This window comes from Vulpes lagopus, chromosome 1 (genome assembly GCF_018345385.1).
Source record: "Vulpes lagopus strain Blue_001 chromosome 1, ASM1834538v1, whole genome shotgun sequence".
Lineage (NCBI taxonomy): Eukaryota > Metazoa > Chordata > Mammalia > Carnivora > Canidae > Vulpes > Vulpes lagopus.
The window spans coordinates 51,534,150-51,555,897 of record NC_054824.1 but is presented as its reverse complement, the minus strand read 5'-3'; the positions used below and the strand labels follow the sequence as shown (position 1 = coordinate 51,555,897).

The window sequence follows — 21,748 nt, the reverse complement described above, 5'->3', positions numbered from 1 at the left end:
CTGGGGCTATGATCATGAGTCCTGGAAAGTTTCTAAGTTCTGGAGTTGTTACTCTGGTGTGAGTACTGCCTTGGGATGCAGAAGGAAGCCAAATTAATTTTGGTATTGTTATAACTGTTACAGTAAACTCACCACAAAATGTATTCCTAGTAATTCTATTATATTCTATTATTTATAAAGGATAGTAAATTAGTAAAATACCTATAAATTTGCATTCATGGGAATAGTAGCTGATTTTTGGTAGCAGGATCTGTATTCTCAGGAAATGTTGAGGGTGCAGATTTCCTCAAAATTTCCTCCTTCCTGAGTAATTGCTTTATGACAACCATGACAGATAATAACCTATTTCTGCTTGATCAGTCATGGCAAGTCATTTACTTTTTTGAGGCAGTTTGTTCTATTTAGGGACAACTAATTGTTAGGAATTTCATATATCTCCCAACATATATATGGACATGTATATAAATGGATCCAAATTTATGTCCTGAATGTAGTAAAATGTTTTGCTTGAGGATTCCAAGATACAATATATAATCTCTGCAATTAAATAGAGCTCTAGTTGCTCCAGTTTTATTGAGAGGCTTCAGAAGATCTTTATAAACTGAGACAGAGTGGTAAAAAGAGACTAAATGATCAACAAATATATTAATAAGTATTAACAAAAGAGAAAAATCTGACCTGTAATAATACACTGTGTTAACTTTCATAGTTACTTCCATTTTATCTCTGAAACTTTCACTGGAAAGCTAGGTTATAGGAGTCAGACTAAAATAAGCAATAATTTTGGCTTACAGGCTTGGAACAAAAAAAAATTTGCACTGTGTGAAAAATGTGTGTGTGTGTGTGTGTGTGTGTGTGTGTGTGAAGGGGAATGGAAAAAGAAAGGTATAGGTACATTAATTGGGCAAATTAATTGAAAGGCTATATTTTAACTAAGTCTTTCCTTCCAAATGTCAACATTTCAAGGATTAAAATTTAGTTTGATAAGTAATTATCAAGCACCTTCCGAGTGTCAGACTTTGTGTTGGGTACTGGGAATACAGTGGTAAAAACATAAATATGTTCTCTGCCTTTAGGGCATTGTGTGCCTGCATGTGTTGCTGCCAACGGCATTAGTGGGACTGAAGTGCAGGTGACATTCCACGTGATAAGCCTGTGCCTTAGTGTGGGGCTGCATCGGCTTTGGGAAAAGGAGATCTTTATCTAACCAGCACAGATGTGCTGTATCAGCTCATGACCATCTGCCTGCCTTTATAGGGCTTATATTCTAAGAAGAAAGGCAGTCTTAAACAAATAACTGTGTGATTAGTTACAAAAGAGAAGCAGAAGACACAAAGCTATTTAGCTTAGGTCTAAAGGCCAGGAAAAGCCTCCTTCAGAAGGTGATCTTTAAGATAAGCACTAAAGAATATGACCAGGAATTGGTGCCATATTGATTTAGGTGAAAAGAACTAGCTCCCTTGTCCATACTTCATACAAGAAATTGTTGATGACATTGGCTCCTCAAGTAAATATCAAATATTTCCTTAAAGACAATTGTTGTGGGCACCTGGGTGGCTCAGTGGTTGAGCATCTGCCTTTGGCTCAGATCGTGATCCCAGAGTCCTGGGATCCAGTCCCATATTCCTGCAGGGAGCCTGCTTCTCCCTCTGCCTATATCTCTGCCATTCTCTGTGTGTCTCTCATGAATAACTAAATAAAATCTTAAATAAAATAAAGACAATTGTAATTCACAGTGAGTTGGGGTAGGAACCTAGAATCAAAGGGGGAGGACTAAAAGAGATAGAAGGACAAAAAAGAAGGGATACAGAGAAAGTTACATGGACGTTAACTTACTGACTTCTTTCACTGAAGTCAATTGGAGTTTATCTTTCATTTTTATTTTTTTAAAAGATTTTATTTATTTATTCATAGAGACACACACATATACACATACACACACACACACAGAGAGAGAGAGAGAGAGAGAGAGAGAGAGGGAGAGAGAGAGAGAGGCAAAGACACAGGCAGAAGGAGAAGCGGGCTCCATGCAGGGAGCCCAACGTGGGACTTGATCTCTGGACTCCAGGATCACACCCCGGGCTGCAGGCAGCGCCAAACTGCTGCACCACTGGGGCTGCCCCAATTGGAGTTTAAAACTCTATGGTTGAACCTGGCTGGTTTCAGCAACAACAACAAACAGGGAAAGTCCTACCAGTTCATAAAAATAATGATAATTATAATTTAGAAACTGATGTGTTGCTGGGTATACTTATTTAAGGCAGGGAGGAAAGACAGAGAAATATGATCTGAAGATCTGAAGCACTGTATTCAGACACCTTTCCTAGGGGCTTAACTTGCTTCCTCTACTTCCTTTCTTCTATTCCTTTCAGCTAAAATTGCTGCTTCTACCTTTTTGGATAGAGTGAAAGGTTGTGCTTAGGCCTCAAATAAGGTCAGACTTTTAATCGAAACATTTCACTGGGGAATCTGGTATTTGCAGAGTTATTAATAAAATGTTAGTTGATTTATCTTTCTATATGAGGTTCCCTAGGAATTCCTTAGAGTTGAAATGACTGGAAAACTTAGGCATTTCTAGTTGTCTTGCTGTAATACTATTAAAATACTAACTCCTGTTAATGCTTCCCCTTTATTCTCAAAATTGAGACTAATATACAAAGAAGAAAAATACTTGAGTAAATAGGATATGGATTAAAATTTGAAGGCAATTATTAAAATTTTGGAATGTGATTGTCAAAAGGGCAATCATAATCTGCAAATTTTATATTTTCTGTAAATGATAGAGATATGAAGGTGCAAAGTTATATAATTAGGGATACCTGGGTGGCTCAGCAATTGAGCATCTGCCTTTAGCTCAGAGTGTAAACCTGTAATGCCAGGATCGAGTCCCATGTCGGGCTCCCCGCATGGAGCCTGCTTCTCCCTCTGCCTGTGTCTCTGCCTCTCTCTCTGTGTCTCTCACGAATAAATAAATAAAATCTTAAAAAAAAAGTTATATAATTAGTGAGGTAATTACCCTGGATTCACCAGTAAATATTATTTGCAATACCCTGCTGACCATAAATAACTATGGTCATATTTATTTTTAGTATTATTGGCATGTTTAAAGGCTAGCATTTATTTATAATGATTGGATATTCAGTTAATGGTTGTTTAGAGAGTGGTAACATGTGTCTAACTTTGTCATCTATTACTTTGCTTTATGAATGGAGTGATCATTCCATTAAACTGGGCAAATTTAGTTTCTTTTCTCCAATATGTTTCTTGTTTAGTTCTCAAAATATTTGGAAACAATAAAAAGTGAGATCTATTTCATTTATAATGGTATGTATTGATTTCCCTAAAAGTTCTGTCGAAAAAGTAGACTTCTATTGAAAGGTTTCTCAGATAGTGTTTTTAATGTTCTTTTCTGATACTTTTACATTCACTTTATAAATGTAGGGAATTAGAGTAGTGGAAAAATTTAAATGACATATTAAATTACTATGTGTCTGGAGAAATGTAGAGTTTCAAGTATTCTCCCAGAAATTCCTAGATACCTCCAGAAACCCTGAAAGCTATAGTTATCTACTTCACCTTTTAAAGATGGCAATATTATATCTTAAGTATATGGCTTTATTACCAAAATTATAAAGTGTTTCATGCTTAACTGACATTTTCCTCAGCCACTGTTATTTTAGCAACTCTATCTTCTTAAGTTCAACTGAGATATATGAAGTCTTAGGAGAGAATCTATTTACCTAATTGTAATTTGACCTTTCACTGTTAAAACCAATATTCATAAACGTCTACAAAGGCCCAGGTCAGAGAAAACAGGAAGCAAATCTCAGCTGAATGAGAATGTTCTTTGGCTACATATTAGTGATTATGTGTGGAGGTCAAAGTTGTCAAATGTCACTCCCACTTTGAATTCTGACCTGAGTCCTATTACCACATTTATTCTGCCTCTAGCCATTAGCTAATACATATTTTAATACCATGTAGATGTCTTTAGATGAAAATGAAATCTATGGGATACAGGTGGGATCCATTTTTACTATCAAGGGAAATATATTAATCAAGAGCTGTATGAGTAACAATTGTTTCAATTTTTTATTTTTGGAATTAGGTAGCCGCCAAAGAGAATAAAGAACAGCAGTTATTTAGCAAGGGCAATAAAGTAGCCAGAAAGGAATTAGAAAAGAGAAGAAGAAAAAAAAATAAAAAGAAAAGAGGAGAAGAAAAAAGCAAGGATAAAAGGAGAGGAAAAAAGTACAAGGATAGAAAAAAGATACATAGAGAAAAAAAATACATGTGTTTAATGGAGAAAGAAGACACAGCTAATGCATATTTGGCAATGATGCTCTGAGAAGGAAAGTAGATGGGTAAAGAAGAGAGAGACCTTGGGATGTTCACTAGGGACATGGACTGAGGTTTAAACTTTTATCAATTCTTTGGATAAAAAATTTTAAGTCTGTGTTGTGTTTCACAATTGTAGCCACAGTGGACAATGGTGACAGTGGTGGAAAGTTTAGAAAGGAATTGAGCAAAATTGAAATCTCTGGGAGAAGCATCTGGGCCACAAGAAGCAAACAATTTCACTTTCTTAATTTCACTCGTCTAAGCAGTTTTCCCAACCTGGCTTTGTTTTGCAAATATCTTACCATATTAGTAGAAAAATGGCTGGCTGAGGAAGAAGATGGAGGCGAGAACATGGAAATGGCTTCAGTTAACTGGATGACCTGTCTTATGAACAAGGACCAGATAAGCAGTGGACAAAACTGTATCAGGAGGGCTGAGTTCTAGACTGTACCTGCCATCTGTGTAGTTCTGAGCTGATCACTTAAAATATGAGTTTATTCCCTTATCCATAATTGGGAGTAAAACTTTGCTTTGTGGCATTGCCTTGAAAATCAAATGTAGCAGTATATTTTTTTCCTAATAGTAAGGTGGACAACATAAGAAAGTAACCACCGACACTATTATTCCATGGGGCCTAGGATTTTATGCCAGGCACCAGATTCCAACTCTTGAAAAATATATGTAATTCCAGAGACAAAACCTACAAATTGAATTTAAATGACATTGAATAAGTGAGACCTTCATGTATTAAACATTGTGCTTGTATCAGGACACAGAAATAAATAAGACATAATCCCTGTGTTCAGGGAGTTTACATTGGAGAAATTGTGTAAAAAATAAATCCAAGTCCTATTATAATGATATTAATGTGGATGTGAACGACGAAAGAGAAGTGATCAGAATGTTATGGGGTTAAGAAGGAAAATCTTAGAAGAGAGGTGGAAGATCAAGCAAAAGTCAGTTTAGAAGCCCTAGTTAGGTTATAGCACAAGGATTGCCTAGGGATTTGTGACAATTCTATTACTTTATCAAGTTGGTTCTATTTTTTAAACCACTGCCTTTTAAAAATCTTTCCTTTGAAACGTCCTTATTTTTGCTCTACAACATTTTAAACATTTCATTTTAAGAGATTTCTGAAATTTTTTCCAGCTGACCTAATTTTACATTAGACACCTTTGTGATCAAAACAGTAATAGCATACAGAGACATAAATTCCAATCCTTCCCTCTCTGAGTAACCGGGCCAAATGAACCAAAGCAGAGAACAAATTGCTTTTAATATTAGAACCATGTGGACTTTTTGTAATGTTCCTTACTTCCAACCCAAATGCTATCCTAATGTATTAATTCTCTCCAAAAGGCTGTTTCTTCTGATTCTCTTTTTCTATTAATGATACTCTTATTATTCCAATCACAATTTTCACTTACTTTTTTCCAACTCTTACTCCCTTCTGTTGTCAAGTTCTGACAAAGCTTTGTTTAAAATGTTTTTTGAATTCAATCCACCTATTCTTAATAGCTCCTATTTGGGGGATATTTTAAGGAACTTTTGAAAATCTCTCCATTCCATCCTGTCTACCACAGCCAGGTCAATAAATCAGATGATTTCTTTATTTAAAAACTTTATAGTTCTCCTCCATGGTTAAGTCAAAACAACTCTAGACTTTAAGATGATCTATGGTAGGCTAGTCACCAGCTGCTCACCTTTCTGAAGCCTCTCATGTAATCTGATTTAGAAATTTTCCCTGAAAGGCAGACAGATACCTTTTCTTGTTCTGGGCCCTGGAGTGTCATCAGATGAGACTTGAGAGGTAAGGAAGAAGAACTGAGGTGCTACTTACCATCCCTCATCAGAATTCTACTCCAAGCCACTGTTATTCCTGGCTTAACTTTAATATCTATTTCTAAGTTTTTTTACAGCAGAAAAAAATAATTAAGGAAATTATCCATGGTTATTAAAAAAATAAATGAAAGTAGAGAAAAAGTCATGTTTAAAGTAGCATTTTCATATATTTATCAGATCTTGTACCTGCTGCATAGTGAGTGTTCAATAAATATTTGTGGAATAAATAAATGAATGTTCAGAACCATAATTAAAATGAGTGAAATTGTGAGGCTTTTCTGATCACTCAGTTCCTCTACCTTTTTCCCATCACCTTGTTTCTCTTTTAACTGAAGAACTCCTAATGCTTTCTGCATCAGTATATATGTACTTGTGTATGGGTATGTGTACTTTAAAAAATCACAGAAGAAAATTACATTTGAAGCATACATATTTGGTAATATTTATGGGAAATATTTTGCATAGGATAAAGATATGACTTGGCATATTTAACAATGGTGTGTTGACTTTGTACATATGGTTAATTTTCTTGCTTATCATTTCAGTGTAAATGTACTGTAAATAGGTGTAAAGCAAGTTAAGTCACTTGGATTCATGTAAGCAGATATCATTATAGTAAAAAAAATTCTCAATATATATTCACCCTAAAAGTCAAAACTTTTTAAAAATAGACATGATCAGATGGGCGGGGGAGGCAGAGCTAGAGCAGTGATGTGTGACTGTGTGTGTGTGTGTGTGTGTGTGTGTGTGTGTGAGAGAGAGAGAGAGAGCTTTCTCAGTACAGAGAATAAAAATCTTGGTCCAGATTTTATTGTCCAAGGCAGATACTTGCACTTAGAGAGTCCACTTTTAGAATTCAACACTGAACTTAATTAGCACAAAGAATTAGAAAAGACATTCACGGGTTTAAATTAAATAATTTGTTTTATCAGAACTTTTAATTAGAGTTTTACTGGAAACAGATTAAGGCTACTTTAGAAATTTTCCTTGTTTGGATGTTGCTTGCTGGAAGTTACAGTATTAATAAGTTTTGCTTTCCAATAACTAAAACCTTTTGGTCTTAGATTGGAAATAACTCAGATGTGTGGGGGTAATTTTTTTTAAAGATTTTATCTATTTATTCATGAGATACACACACAGAGAGAGAGAGAGAGAAAGAGAGAGAGAGAGGCAGAGACACAGACAGAGGGAGAAACAGGCTCCATGCAGGGAGCCTGACATGGGACTTGATCCTAGGTCTCCAGGATCAGGCCCTGGGCTGAAGGTGGTGCTAACCGCTGAGCCACCTGGGCTGCCCTATAATTTTGACTTAAGAGACTAGCTCCACTAAATTCCCAGGGTCAAAGTTGACAAGGTACACATTTTTATGGAGCCCAGAGCCTGTGATTATATTTATTCAATTCTGGAGAAAGGAGCATTAGAAGTTTGAAGATTTTCATAGTGTCAGGTAACTGACTGCTGATGACTATATTATAACAGCCTGCAGTTTTGTCCTTCCACTTGTTCGCCTATCATCCATGCCTGATAGGATCGGGGTATTTAATTATCTGGATGATAAGGAAGGGTGTGTGCTACAAGAATGTTGGGACTCCAAGTTTCTTTAAAAGTCTCTCAAACTTTGGTAACTGCAAGATGTACATTTATCTCTTGTGTTGACTCAATGTCAGCTTGTAGCCAGTACTCATCGTGTGTGTGCTGTTGTTATTAGGATTAAATTATAAAAAAAGCATTTTTTTTCTCTTTTTTTTTTTTAAAAAAGCATTTTTTTTAACATTAAAGTTGCCTCTAGTTAAAAAAAATCAAGGATAGAGTTCTCCTATCCTTTTAAAGAAGACATACATGCATATTAAAAGGTAACTACTGAATATATAAAAGGAATTGCACCAATGGTGGATGCTAAGTCATTATTTCTTCCCAGAGAAAAGTAATCACAAAAATCCTAAACTATAGCATGAAGGCATCAGAGAAACTATAAGGAAGAATGTACTAGTGAGATTTATATTAATTTTGCATGAGGTTATAAATGGGGGATGCTCCAGGGAGGTCAGTCTTAGATAGCACTTGAAATAGCTGGGTTGTACTTGGGTGCCCTCCATTCTCCTGAGTTTCTAGCTGTTCTTCAGATGGGTCGCCCAAATCTCTTCTAGAACATCCAGTCCAGGCAACCTCTGATTTACCTAGTCAATATAATTTTTTCACCCCTCCTTTTCCTCATGTCACACTTTTGGTGGATTTAATGTTTTTACCTATTCAAACAATCTTTTCAATAGCAAAATTGATTTCTGACTCTGATAACTTTATATGTGATTATTTTTGATGATCTCTTTCAGTTTCCATATATACTATGTCATATATAGTTATAATCAAAAGATATGTATAATTTTGTATTTTATTTTGTCCATTCAATACCATTTTCTATGTCCTTTCTACATTTAACTGTAGAATCACTCATCAAATTTCTATATGTATCTTAAACAATTTTTTATTATTGATTATTTGGGTTATCTTTATATTTTTCTCTTAAAATGCTCTTACAAATGTCTTTGCTCATTTTTATTTTCAATTTATTTTCTTAGAACGGATTCCAAAAGTTGGATTATTAGGTTAAAGATATAAACATTTTTATGTATCAGGTCAAAGGGATAAACACTTATATTACCATGCACAGACACACTCATAGCCAGGTATTCCTCTAGAAGTAATAAGTACATTTCTATTTATTAGCATTAAGCATATGTAATATATTTGTCTCAGAAACCCCCATTATCCTAATACCTGGGGTTTTAAAAAACAATTTGACTAACTCAAGTTAATATACGAATGACTAATGGCCTTTCCTTCCCTCATTTTAGAAAAAAATTCCAAGCAGTAGATGTGTGCACATATGTACAACCCTCTGAATATTTGGAAGTAAGAAAACTTTCCTTGGTACTTAGATCACACTGCATAACAGAGTGCCAAATTTGCTTACTTAGGGAATCCTTTTTAAGCAGAATTTAGGTAGATGCTTACAAAGGGAAGGCAACAGATATTTCTTCCAGGATTATATTATAATTTAATGAGAAATACACTGATTTTGCAGGTGATTTGTTACTTGCCAACACTTGTGGAGATTCTTCTATGTCCATAGCACTGAGTCAGGTATTGTGATAGCTACAAAGATATAAAAACCATACTGGCAGCCCTTGATGACTTTCTAGTAAAAAAAAAAAAAAAGGATCTAGCACATGACCACAAATCAATGTAGTACTTATAAAATGACATCTCATCCAAAAAATAATGTGAGAGTTAAGTGGAGATTACTTTGATGAAATGATAATTCATCTTAAACCTAACTATTTTATGTGGGTAATATCCAGAGAAACAAATTTCCGTTTTCATTTCCACTTTAAGGCCAATGAGATTTATTTTCAAAACTAATTATGTAAGTTTTTCTGCCCTTGTCAGTGGCATTGGCACATGAAAATATTTGGGAGACTTTATGAAATTCCAACATTCTTGTGGAAAGCTAACACACTATAATTTACCAAAGACACTTATTTATCAAGGCATAATCTCTTCTGGGGGAAGAGGAAAGTTGAGATTAATGGGAGAACCACTCAAGAATTTTAAAATACATTTGATCTTTAGCATGACACTAAGATTAATTCAGTATATAGTATGTATTTCTAGATGTGTTAATCAAATATGCTGAAATTGGTAATAAGGAGAAGGAAATTAACTTTGACATCCCGTTTGATAGTTGTCATTACATTAAGTGTGGAGCAAATCCAGTTGGTTTCAGGAATAAAGCAAAGGGGAAAATGTGAAATTGACACTCTTAGAACCGTACTGAATTAACCTTTTAGCTACTGCAGAATCCTTATGGTAGCAGATTGGTTAGAAATAGACATAAACATTTTCCAGTGATTTACTTTAAAATCACTGGCTCATTCCAATTCATTTCCTAGAATTTGATCACTTAAGTTCCAGGCTTTTAGTTTTTTTTTTTTTTTTTTAAGATTTTATTTATTTATTCGAGAGAGAGAGAGAGGCAGAGACACAGGCAGAGGGAGAAGCAGGCTCCACGCAGAAACCCTGACATGGGACTCGGTCCTGGGTCTCCAGGATCAGGTCCTGGGCTGGAGGCGGCGCTAAACCGCTGAGCCACCCGGGCTGCCCTAACTTTTAGGTTCTAAATGGGTAATCAGCATTTTGGTATTCTTTCTGTTGAAGGGCAATTGTCTAAAGTGAATTCTGTATTTTCATAGTCAGGTCACAGAGCTAGAAGCCATCCTGCACATAGCATATACCTTAACGTTGTAGGCAGAGACTAAGGGTTTCTTTCTTTTTTTTTTTTTTTAATTAACTTTTATTGGTGTTTAATTTACCAACATACAGAAAAACACCCAGTGCTCATCCCGTCAAGTGTCCACCTCAGTGCCCGTCACCCATTCCCCTCCAACACCCGCCCTCCTCCCCTTCCACCACCCCTAGTTCGTTTCCCCGAGTTAGGAGTCTTTATGTTCTGTCTCCCTTCCTGATATTTCCCAACATTTCTTTTCCCTTCCTTTATATTCCCTTTCACTATTATTCATATTCCCCAAATGAATGAGAACATACACTGTTTGTCCTTCTCCGATTGACTTATTTCACTCAGCATAATACCCTCCAGTTCCATCCACGTTGAAGCAAATGGTGGGTATTTGTCGTTTCTAATTGCTGAGTAATATTCCATTGTATACATAAACCACATCTTCTTTATCCATTCATCTTTCGATGGACACCGAGGCTCCTTCCACAGTTTGGCTATTGTGGCCATTGCTGATAGAAACATCGGGGTGCAGGTGTCCCGACGTTTCATTGCATCTGAATCTTTGGGGTAAATCCCCAACAGTGCAATTGCTGGGTCGTAGGGCAGGTCTATTTTTAACTCTTTGAGGAACCTCCACACAGTTTTCCAGAGTGGCTGCACCAGTTCACATTCCCACCAACAGTGTAAGAGGGTTCCCTTTTCTCCACATCCTCTCCAACATTTGTTGTTTCTTGCCTTGTTAATTTTCCCCATTCTCACTGGTGTGAGGTGGTATCTCATTGTGGTTTTGATTTGTATTTCCCTGATGGCAAGTGATGCAGAGCATTTTCTCATGTGCGTGTTGGCCATGTCCATGTCTTCCTCTGTGAGATTTCTCTTCATGTCTTTTGCCCATTTCATGATTGGATTGTTTGTTTCTTTGGTGTTGAGTTTAATAAGTTCTTTATAGATTTTGGAAACTAGCCCTTTATCTGATATGTCATTTGCAAATATCTTCTCCCATTCTGTAGGTTGTCTTTTAGTTTTGTTGACTGTATCCTTTGCTGTGCAAAAGCTTCTTATCTTGATGAAGTCCCAATAGTTCATTTTTGCTTTTGTTTCTTTTGCCTTCGTGGATGTATCTTGCAAGAAGTTACTGTGGCCAAGTTCAAAAAGGGTGTTGCCTGTGTTCTCCTCTAGGATTTTGATGGAATCTTGTCTCACATTTAGATCTCTCATCCATTTTGAGTTTATCTTTGTGTATGGTGAAAGAGAGTGGTCCAGTTTCATTCTTCTGCATGTGGATGTCCAATTTTCCCAGCACCATTTATTGAAGAGACTGTCTTTCTTCCAATGGATAGTCTTTCCTCCTTTATCGAATATTAGATGGCCGTACATTTCAGGGTCCACTTCTGGGTTCTCTATTCTGTTCCATTGATCTATGTGTCTGTTTTTGTGCCAGTACCACACTGTCTTGATGACCACAGCTTTGTAATACAACCTGAAATCTGGCATTGTGATGCCCCCAGCTAAGGTTTTCTTTTTTAAAATTCCCCTGGCTATTCGGGGTCTTTTCTGATTCCACACAAATCTTAAAATAATTTGTTCTAACTCTCTGAAGAAGAGACTAAGGGTTTCTAGGATGCCACCAGACCTCTTATCTTCATTGTAGTAAGCAGGACTGGTGTGGGTGCTGGGAAAAAACAAAACAAAACAAACAAACAAAAACTTCATACAGTTTGGATCAAAACAGTATGGTTGACTCATGCATTCAAGCCAACGTTGAAAACTTAGATCTCCCCTGAGATTGGGATGTACAGCCATCCCCCATGGCCACTTGAAGCTGGGCTTAAGGGCAGCCGGGTTATTCCCTGGGCACTCATCTCTGGTTCTTTCTTCCTGTCAGCTTCTTTCTTTCCCACCACAGACTGGGGTTGCCTTGTGGATAAAAACAGGTCACCAGTGGCTCCTGAATTTTATTTGAAAGCTCTGCCTTCCAAGGTGGGGATGGATTTCAACAATCTATCCCCCAGTTAAAAAAATCTAGAAGAGGGGTACCTGGGTATCTCACTATCTCCATCACTATCGGTATCTCTCACTCTAAAATAAAGAAATAAAATCTTTAAAAAAAATTAAAAATCCAGAAAGAAGTTCTTGTTATGATTAGCTTAGGTCATATGGCAATTCATGGAACACTATCTGTCAGAAGCAATCTCAAACACTTTAAATGAATTTTTAACTTTGTTTCTCACAACAAATCTATGTGTCAGGAATTATTATAATTTTTATTTGATACATGATATAATTGAGGTTAAAAGGGTTAAGTGACTTGCCTGAATTTCACAGCCAGGATTTAGTTTCAGGATTTGCTTCTGGGTCTTTATCCAAAGCCCAAACTGTCCTCCCTTTTCTGTCTCTGTGAATAACCTCCTCTGGACAAGGTGTGCTACTCCTAGTCCATTGCCTGGTGGAGAAATAATGAAAGAACATGTCAACTCTCAGAGTAGACAGGGTGGAAGGGGGCTAGAGGTGGAGAAACATGTAGAGAAGAGACAATATTATAGATGTCCTCTGCATTCCTACCATTACCTATAAAGATTTAGGTGGTGTTTGTCATCTGGATAGTGTTGATTGCTATGATTAATACAGGAACATACTTGATGAGACACTTTATATTTAACAGTGTTCCAAGTAACCTAAGAATCCTCACTGTGTCTCCAGGTCTGCAGCCCAGAGATCACAATTTCAGCAAAGGTTAATTTTTTCTACCTTTATTTATTTTCTTATTAGAACTAGGAGATATATTTATTTGTTTCTTCTTGAGATAATCTCAAGATTGCTGAGTGAATGTTACCCTTTCCTTCCCAATTAAGTGAATTAATCTTTCTCATTGGGATGACTACAGATAAATAACCCAAATATATTTACATATATATGTCCAGGCAGAGGCCTTTATAATTGCTTGGTGATAAGTATAATGCTTTTTATTTCAAAATTAATTGAAATACTAAAAAAATTTCAGAAAATATGTCTTTTTAAAAAAGACTCAAATCATTTGTGTGTATGTATGTATGTATGTATGTATGTGTGTATGTATGTATGTATGTATTTTAGACAGAGAGAGTGCATGCATGCAAGCCAGAGGGGAAGGACTGAGGGAGAAGGGAGAAGGAGAGAGAACCTTAAGCATGCTCTATGCCCAGCACAGTGCACAAGGAAGGGCTAGATCCCATGACCCTGAGATTATGACCAGAGCTAAAATCAAAAGGGGGTTGCTAACAGACTGAGCCACCCGGACACCCCTCAAAACAGCTGTATTTATGTTTCAGGTATAGTAGAACTGAAGTACAAAGGGAGCTTAAACTACATCTTATTACTCTTTGATACCATGTCTCATAAATATTATTCTTTAGAAAACTATCATGAAAAAAACACTGGCAAAATGTGAAGTGGTTGAGTTCAAGTTTTGGTTTACTCAGCAATCTGTTTTCCTATTTTTTAAATCTTTGAGGCAATGTAATATGTCCACCACTAATACAGTCCCTCATTTTGTTCCATTTTTTACCCTCTCTGTACATTTTGGAGGTAAACCACACCAAGTGATTATTTTCACTCTTTAATGTTAAGCATTTAGAGATGAACTATTCCTGACACTTTTGTACAACTGCTTTGCTTTATTGTGGAGAGAGAGCTACCCAACTCATCCCAAGTCAATTGTCCTGCCTCATTCATTATTTTTGTTGGTTCTTCTTATTTATTTATTGACTGGTTGATTTTTAATCCCAGTGTAGTTAACATACAGTGTTATATTAGTTTCAGATGTACAATATAGTGATTCAATAATTCTATACACTATTCATTTCTCATCATGATGAAGTGTACACTTAATACCGTTCACCTATTTCACCCATTTCCCCACTGACCTGCCCTCTGGTAACTACCACTTTGTTCTCTGTATTTAAGCATCTGTTTTTTTGTTTGTCTCTTCTTTTTCCTGTTCATGTGTCTTTTGTTTCTTAAATTCCACGTGTTATTGAAATCATATGGTATTTGTCCTTCTCTGACGTATTTTACTTAGCGTTATACCCTCTAGATCCATCCATGTTGTTGCAAATGGCAAGATTTCATTCTTTTCTATGGCTGAGTAATGTTCTATTGTATATGTTTACCACATTTTTATCCACTCATCTATCAAAGGACACTTGGGTACTTCCATAATTTGGCTGTTGTAAATAAGGCTGCAATAAACAGAGGGGTGCATATATCTTTTTTAATTAATGTTTTCATATTCTTTGGGTAAATACCCAGTAGTGTGATTACTGGATCATATGGTAATTCTATTTTTAATATTTTGAGACCCTTCATGCAGTTTTCCATAGTGGCTGTACCAGTTTGAATTTCTACTGACAGTGCATGAGAATGCCTTTTTCTCCATATCCTCACCAACACTTGTTGTTTCTTGTGTTTTTTATTTAAGCCATTCTGACACATGTGAGTTGATATCTCATGTAGTTTTGATTTACATTTCCCTGATGATGAGAGATGTTGAGCATCTTTTTGTGTGTCTGTTGGCCATCTGCATGTCTTCTTTGGAGAAATGTCTATTTTTGATTGGATTATTTGTTTTTGATGTTAAGTTGTATAAGTTTTTTGTATAGTTTGGATCCTAACCCCTTATTAGATATATCGTTTGCAAATATCTTCTCCCCCTCAGTAGGTTGTCTGTTGTTTCTTTTTCAGTTTTCTCATTTACTTAGTATCATGTTGAGACTCAGTTTGGTATAATGTCAGATTTCCATTTCATTCTTTTCCCACTATGGGAAAAGAATATCAACCATGGTTGATATCCTAAATAACGCTAATTATATTACTTTAAGCAGAGATGCTCTGATAACATTTTGGTCACAGAGACATAGTAGGTATAGCCAGCTAATGATTTCCAAGCTGACAGGTTATGTAATGTGCTTCTAGGACCATGGTGCTTCTTTTGTTTCTGGAAAAGGCAGGGTGGTTTAAATTTATTACATGTAAAACCTGCCTTCTAACTTTGAGGATCCTTTTCAATAGTTACTATAGTATCTTATAACCTTTTGCTGCCCTGGTCTTAGGGAAAATAAATACAATAAATGAACTCAATGCATAGTATAGGGATTCCTAATCTTTTTGGAGCCATGTACCTGTTTGTCAGTTTGAAGAAGCTGATGGTCCCCTTCTTAGCATATTGTTTTTACATGCATATTATAAAATACATACAATAAAGGAAACCATTTGTATTGAAATACAGACATCAAAAATTTTTAAAGACTGAGACACAGTAATATGTGCTTCTTCATTCATTAAATAACAAGATTTGGAGATATATCTAATAACCATTGTAATTTAAAAGTAGTGATCAGTGATATTTTGCTATATCTGTAATACTTATGATATAAAAATACCTACAATTTTTATAGGTATTCAAATCACAGGTAGTGCTAAGTCTACAGTGATTGATCAATTGCATTTATAAAAGAAGGAATTGCATTTAGAGATTAATGAAAATAAAATGTACTATTTTTTTCCCATAATGGATACCTTGAATTCTATTAATGGATCTCGTGAATGGAATTAAGATGAACATTTTGGATAGAATTAAGAACCACTGCTACAAATTGTAGGTGGCTTAGTATATTACTTATCTCTTAGGCATTTGCATCTCAAAATAAGATCAGGAAGAAGAAATTATTTACAAAAAATAATTTATAATAATAGACTTTCAAGCACTTTTATGGGCAGGACTTTTTTTTATTTTTGCTGTAATAGTAGTATATATTTTAATAAATATGACAAATTTAAACATGCATGAATGCTGTTTCTATCAAAGTTATCATCTCCATGGGTATAATCACATTTGCATAATATTTCTAGCTCCAGAAACTTCCTTGGGAAAAATTCTTCCTCCATTTTCTTTGTAGACAGATTCTTAATCTTTTGAGTCCATGATAAATTATTATTTCAATAGCAGATTTTATTTTTAGAAGAGTCAAAGTCATGATGAAGCAACCTGTTTAGAATTTAAAAAAAAAAAAAAGGGTGCAACTTTAAGGCTGTAAAACCAGTTTTCGATGTTTTATAAATTAATTTTTAAGTTAATTCTAAAAGAGATTTCATTTTTAAAAAAATGTTATTTGTTCATGAGAGACACACAGAAAGAGAGGCTCCATGCAGGGAGCCTGATGTGGGACTTGAACCCCGGGTCTCCAGGATCAGGCCCTGGACTGAAGGTGGCGCTAAACCGTTGAGCCACCCAGGTTGCCCTAAAAGAGATTTCAAAAAAAAGTTTGAAGACTGGCAGAAACATTAAATAAACATATAGACTCCCCAAGGTACCTTCTTTGTAGATAACATTCATCTGACCTCTTGAGCCATATGTTATAATTTGGGGGCACAGACCCTTCCATTGAAGTTAAATCCCATGATTTAGGCATCTGTCTTTTCTGCTTAAGCATTAAACTAGTCCTGGTTACCTAAATTCTGCCAAATCTCAAATGTAATGAGTCACTGTTTATGGTCATGTCCATTTGTTAATAACTGTGTTTCAGAGTTTTCTAGGATTCTGCCGCTTGAAGTGTACGGGTGGATTACATTGGGATGCCACTATGATATTGTTTGAGAACCCTTAAGCAGAGCAGAAAAAAAGTCTTGTCTAAATTGTTCATCAGAATTAATCATGCTCTCCATCCTTCTGTGAATATTTTGTGTAAGTGTATTGAGTGATGGATTTTATTTCTCTCTGCTTACAAATGCCTGAGTAACAAACAGCCCATAGATGCAAACAGATGCTTTCCGAACATTCTGTTTTCTTCTGCCTCTGGGGCTGCTGTTGATTTGTCAGCTTCTAGCCTTGAAATCCCTGGAGACTTTTGGCCTCCCTCCTTCCCCCCCTCCCTCCCTCAAGGGTGCCACACATTATCAGAGCTCCAATGGCAGTGGTCATCACCCACGCCCTCCTTCTGCCAGAGGGAACTCAGTCTCTGTAACTGCTGCTCTGCAACCTTGCCTAATTTCTGATCTGTCTTCTTCTTCCAGGTTAGTTAGCTGAGAAGGAGGGGTAGGAGGGCTGTGGGAGTGGATTTAGAATGCCTTTTTTGAGTAGTAAATTGACCCTCATGTGCCAGCTTTCTGCTTTGCCTTATTACTTCTAGAAGGATGTTCTATTACAAGTACTTATTAAATTGAATTTTCAATCTGATAGCTCTAATTTTAGAAGCTAAATTGGCTTTGTGGATTTGACTGAGAATTTTAGTACATTGTTATGGAGAAACAACAGCAAAGTAGCTTGCAAGTAATTTTTTTTTTAATGTTTTAGAGATTGTATTTATTTGAGAGAAAGAGAGAGAGTGAGAAACCATAAGCAAGGAGAGGAGCAGAGGAAGAGGGAGAAGCAGACTCCCTTCTTAGCAGGGAGCCCCAAAGTGGGACTTTATCCTAGGACCCCTAGATCATGACCAGACCTGAAAGCAAACACTTAACCGACTGAGCCACCCAGGTGCCCCACATGTAAACTTTTAGTTTCTGTAAATTGAGAATTGCTGTAGTTTACTTTTTCTTTGGTTAGTCCTTTTTTTATTATTATTATTTATTTATGATAGTCATACAGAGAGAGAGAGAGAGAGGCAGAGACACAGGCAGAGGGAGAAGCAGGCTCCATGCACCGGGAGCCCGACGTGGAACTCGAACCCGCGTCTCCAGGATCGCGCCCTGGGCCAAAGGCAGGCGCCAAACCGCTGCGCCACCCAGGGATCCCTCTTTGGTTAGTCCTAAAAGCACATATTCTAACCAATTCTTGTAAACCATATGGGCCCTAGAAGAGTGATTCTCTAATTTTAGAATTTCCTAAAAATTTATTAAAACGTAGACTGCTTGGCCGCACTCCTAAGAGTTTTTGATTTAGCAAGTCTGTGGTGGTGCCTGAGAATTTGCATGATGCCATGCTGCTGGTCCAGAGCAGACTTTGAGAACCACTGGCCTAGAGGCTAGGCCACAGATCTGAAATTAATGTTAATCTTTGTTATTCATAATATAATTTGAATCTGAAATTTTCATGAGAGTGTGAATTTTAAATTCTTCTAGCAGAGATGCAAATAAATGTAGATGCATCTGGTTCACCTACAACTTATATTTAATTACTTATTTTCAGGCTTGCTATCAGATATTCATTCCACAACTTATAATGAAAAATTTTTACAAGCTGGCAATAAATGGGCTAGTATTCATGAATTCACATTTTTAATCTGTGCTAAACCAACAGGAGTTTACCTCCTCACAGACATTCTTTTGGCTTTTGAGCCAACACACTTTCTTAGGTAATGTTTTCAGCAGTTTTAAAATCTAAATTTCCGCGAACTTTGCAATCTTGTTAGTTTGAAGTTGATAAGTTTTTTTTTTTTTTTGAAGCGCTATTGATAAATGGCTCCCACGATGTGCCTGCTGTGATGGGTGGAAAACCTAATTGATTTTATAGTAGTGTAGTAGTGCTGAGTGCTCAGCTCTGGGACCTGCTTACACTTTGCAGATGTGTGAATTGAATCAGAATGGGAGAATTCTGTTGCTAATCACCGCAAGCCTCAGGACTTGGTTTGGGAGGTGAATGGGCATGGGATTGGTTTCCTTTCTTGAGCAAAAATGAAATCAAAGCCCTAACATGTTTTTTTGTTTTGTTTTGTTTTGTTTTTTTTTCTTTTGGCTCTCATGTTCTCACTTTAAAAGACATATCCCTTTTGATCAATGTGCAGTTATCCTTGTTCAGTTGTCTTCCTGAAAGATGAATACTTTGATATTTTGGGTTGAGGACGTTTGCACATAAGTGAAAGTAGACTGGGTTAGGCTTAATTCAAGAAAATTAATGAGTGTGTCTTTTTTTCCAGGGTTCATACTGGAAACTTTTACATAGTTTCCATACATACATACATACATACATTTTACATACATTTCCTGTGAATGCTATAAAGCATTCACAGGGCTGATGAAGCCGAGTAGCATCAATGCATGAGCCCCAAGGTTGAGGACATTAATCTCAAGTTCAAAGGCCAACACTGTCATTTGTTAGTAATGCTACCTTGGGCTAGTAGTCAGTTTCCTTGTCTGTCAAATAAAATAAAGCCTGCAGGGCTGTGAGGGATTAGACACTCATGATGTAAAACACCCGGTGCACAGTAAAACAGCCAATAAATGGAACTTATTATTATAGACAGAAATTCTTAAATTTGCTCATAAATTTAAATTTTTCTGACTTCTTCATTGGCAAAAGCACAGCTGCTATATTAACTTGAGAAAAAAAATTCCTAAGCCCCTGAATAATAATCAGAGAAATGCCTATGTGCCTCTTACTGAATTTTTTCAAGGTGATTTATGCTTATTTGTCCTTACTTTTTTGTCTACTATGTGCAGATGGATTTGTGATTGGCTTGTGGAATTTTAATAAGCACATCAGAACTTTTACCAATTTGAATTCTTTAAAGCAACTTTTAATTACGAGACAGTTAGAAATAGAATTGCTGTTAGGAATCTGGTAAATGTTGAAAATCCCTACCATGTTGCTTAGCACATATCAATTACTCAATAAATATTAGTGATCATTATTAATAGCTGTAATATTTAGAGATTTCATTATATGTGTTTATAGACTGTAATTTTTTAAAAAAGTTAGAGCACTATTTTTCCTCACCACTTCTTAGATGGGTCCATAGTCAGAATGCAAGGTAAGATATCACTGCAGAGAGATCTCACAAAGAGCAGTTTCCTCTTTTATTACTTATGGCTTCCTGGTCTCCTCTGCTATTAAGGCAGTTTTCCAGTGACCCTGAGAGCCCAGCACCAAAAACTGCTGCCTCACAGGTAGGTACTTCTCTGGAGTCTGCAAGGTAATAACCCTAGAGGTCCATCCACAAAGCCCAACCAAGACTTGCATTGGTCCCTCAAATTTCACTACACTTAAAAGAGGAAATTTGAATATATATATATTTCATCATACAGAACCATTTTATTATTATTTTTTATGGCTGGCCAAGGGTGCAAAGGGAAGGAAGAAATTAATTTGGATCCCAGTTAAGAATGTTGTTTATGGGGTATCTGGGTGACTCAGTCAGTTGAGCTTCCTCCGACTCTTAATCTCAGCTAAGATCTAGATCTCAGGGTTGTGAGTTCAAGCTCCACATTGGGCTCCATGCTGGGTATGGAGCTTACTTTAACTAACTAACTAACTAACTAACTAACTAACTAACTAACTAACAGAACGTTGTGCAACAATGAGGTAAATTATTTCACTGATTTTTAGCCTACTAAAGACTCTTGCTCTGGGGAGCATCAGAATGATATGTTTCTGACCTCTCAAAAGAAGCACTTACCTTTCCAGCAACCACCCAGTTCCTCCTTCCTCCATAAGCTTACAATGAATAGAGGTACCAAGGGCTGATTTTGGTGGAGAAACCCAAGACCCATCCCTATAATCTCCATTCACCTGCTCAAAGACACCCCCAAATAATCAGAAATTTCATTGAAAATCATGTGCTGACTGTGCAGCTATCTGCAATGTGTGGACAATGTGTTTTTCTACTCGGTTTAAGTTGGGTTGATGTCTCTGGGCTTTGTCGAAACAGAACAGCATTTGGTACCTTCACTGCTCCTCCCTCTGCAAATGCAATGGAGAGATTTTTGGATCTATAATTTGGAAAGGCCAGGTTTTTGGAGGAAAGCATTTCTAGGGCACTGCAAGTGGTATTTAATTAATAGACATGCAATGCAACACATACATTTTCTGAAATAAGGCATGTCTGTAGCTGATGTTTGTAAGATTTCCTGCTGGAAATGAAGAACAGCCCAATAGATTGTCTCTAGGTGGTCTTTTCCAAGCTTCAAATAATACATTTTGCATAGCGTCCTGGAGGTATTGCCAGGATCGAAGCCTGAATACAATTTCATCTAATATAGCCCTGCATGAAAAATGTGCATCTTCTATATTCCCCAAATGGGGTAAAACTACTGATCATTGAGACTAGTTGGTATTATTTCTAGGCTTGATTTAGCCTGCTGTTTTCTGGGGGTAAAGGTAGGATTTGTCAGAGGCTGGAACTTTAATGGATTTTATTTTTACAAAGATAAAAGGAGAAAGAAAATCAAACTGAATCATTAATCTGATTCTTGTAGCAACTGGATTACTGTTTCCTAGCTCTTATATCTACCAACAGCAAAGGACAGAAGTTTATGATCTACTGAGAATGCCTTTTGCATTACCCTGAGCGGGGTGAGGGCCCT

The 21,748-nt window shown here is 36.4% G+C and overlaps 1 protein-coding gene across 7 annotated transcripts in view; it reads left to right on the top strand.

Annotated features, from left to right (window-relative positions):
• The window catches only part of LOC121490761 (muscular LMNA interacting protein), a 254,409-nt gene that overhangs the window by 47,707 nt on the left and 184,954 nt on the right, over window positions 1-21,748 (top strand). For 4 of the 7 annotated variants that reach the window (XM_041754791.1, XM_041754782.1, XM_041754775.1 and 1 more), the window contains exon 1: window positions 20,237-20,332. The exons of the other annotated variants lie outside the window; for them this stretch is intronic. In XM_041754791.1, coding sequence (XP_041610725.1) covers window positions 20,252-20,332 — 81 coding nt within the window. In that variant the 5' untranslated portion in view covers window positions 20,237-20,251. Of the gene's footprint in view, window positions 1-20,236; window positions 20,333-21,748 lie in introns of those variants that run through there. 7 annotated transcript variants of the gene reach the window in all.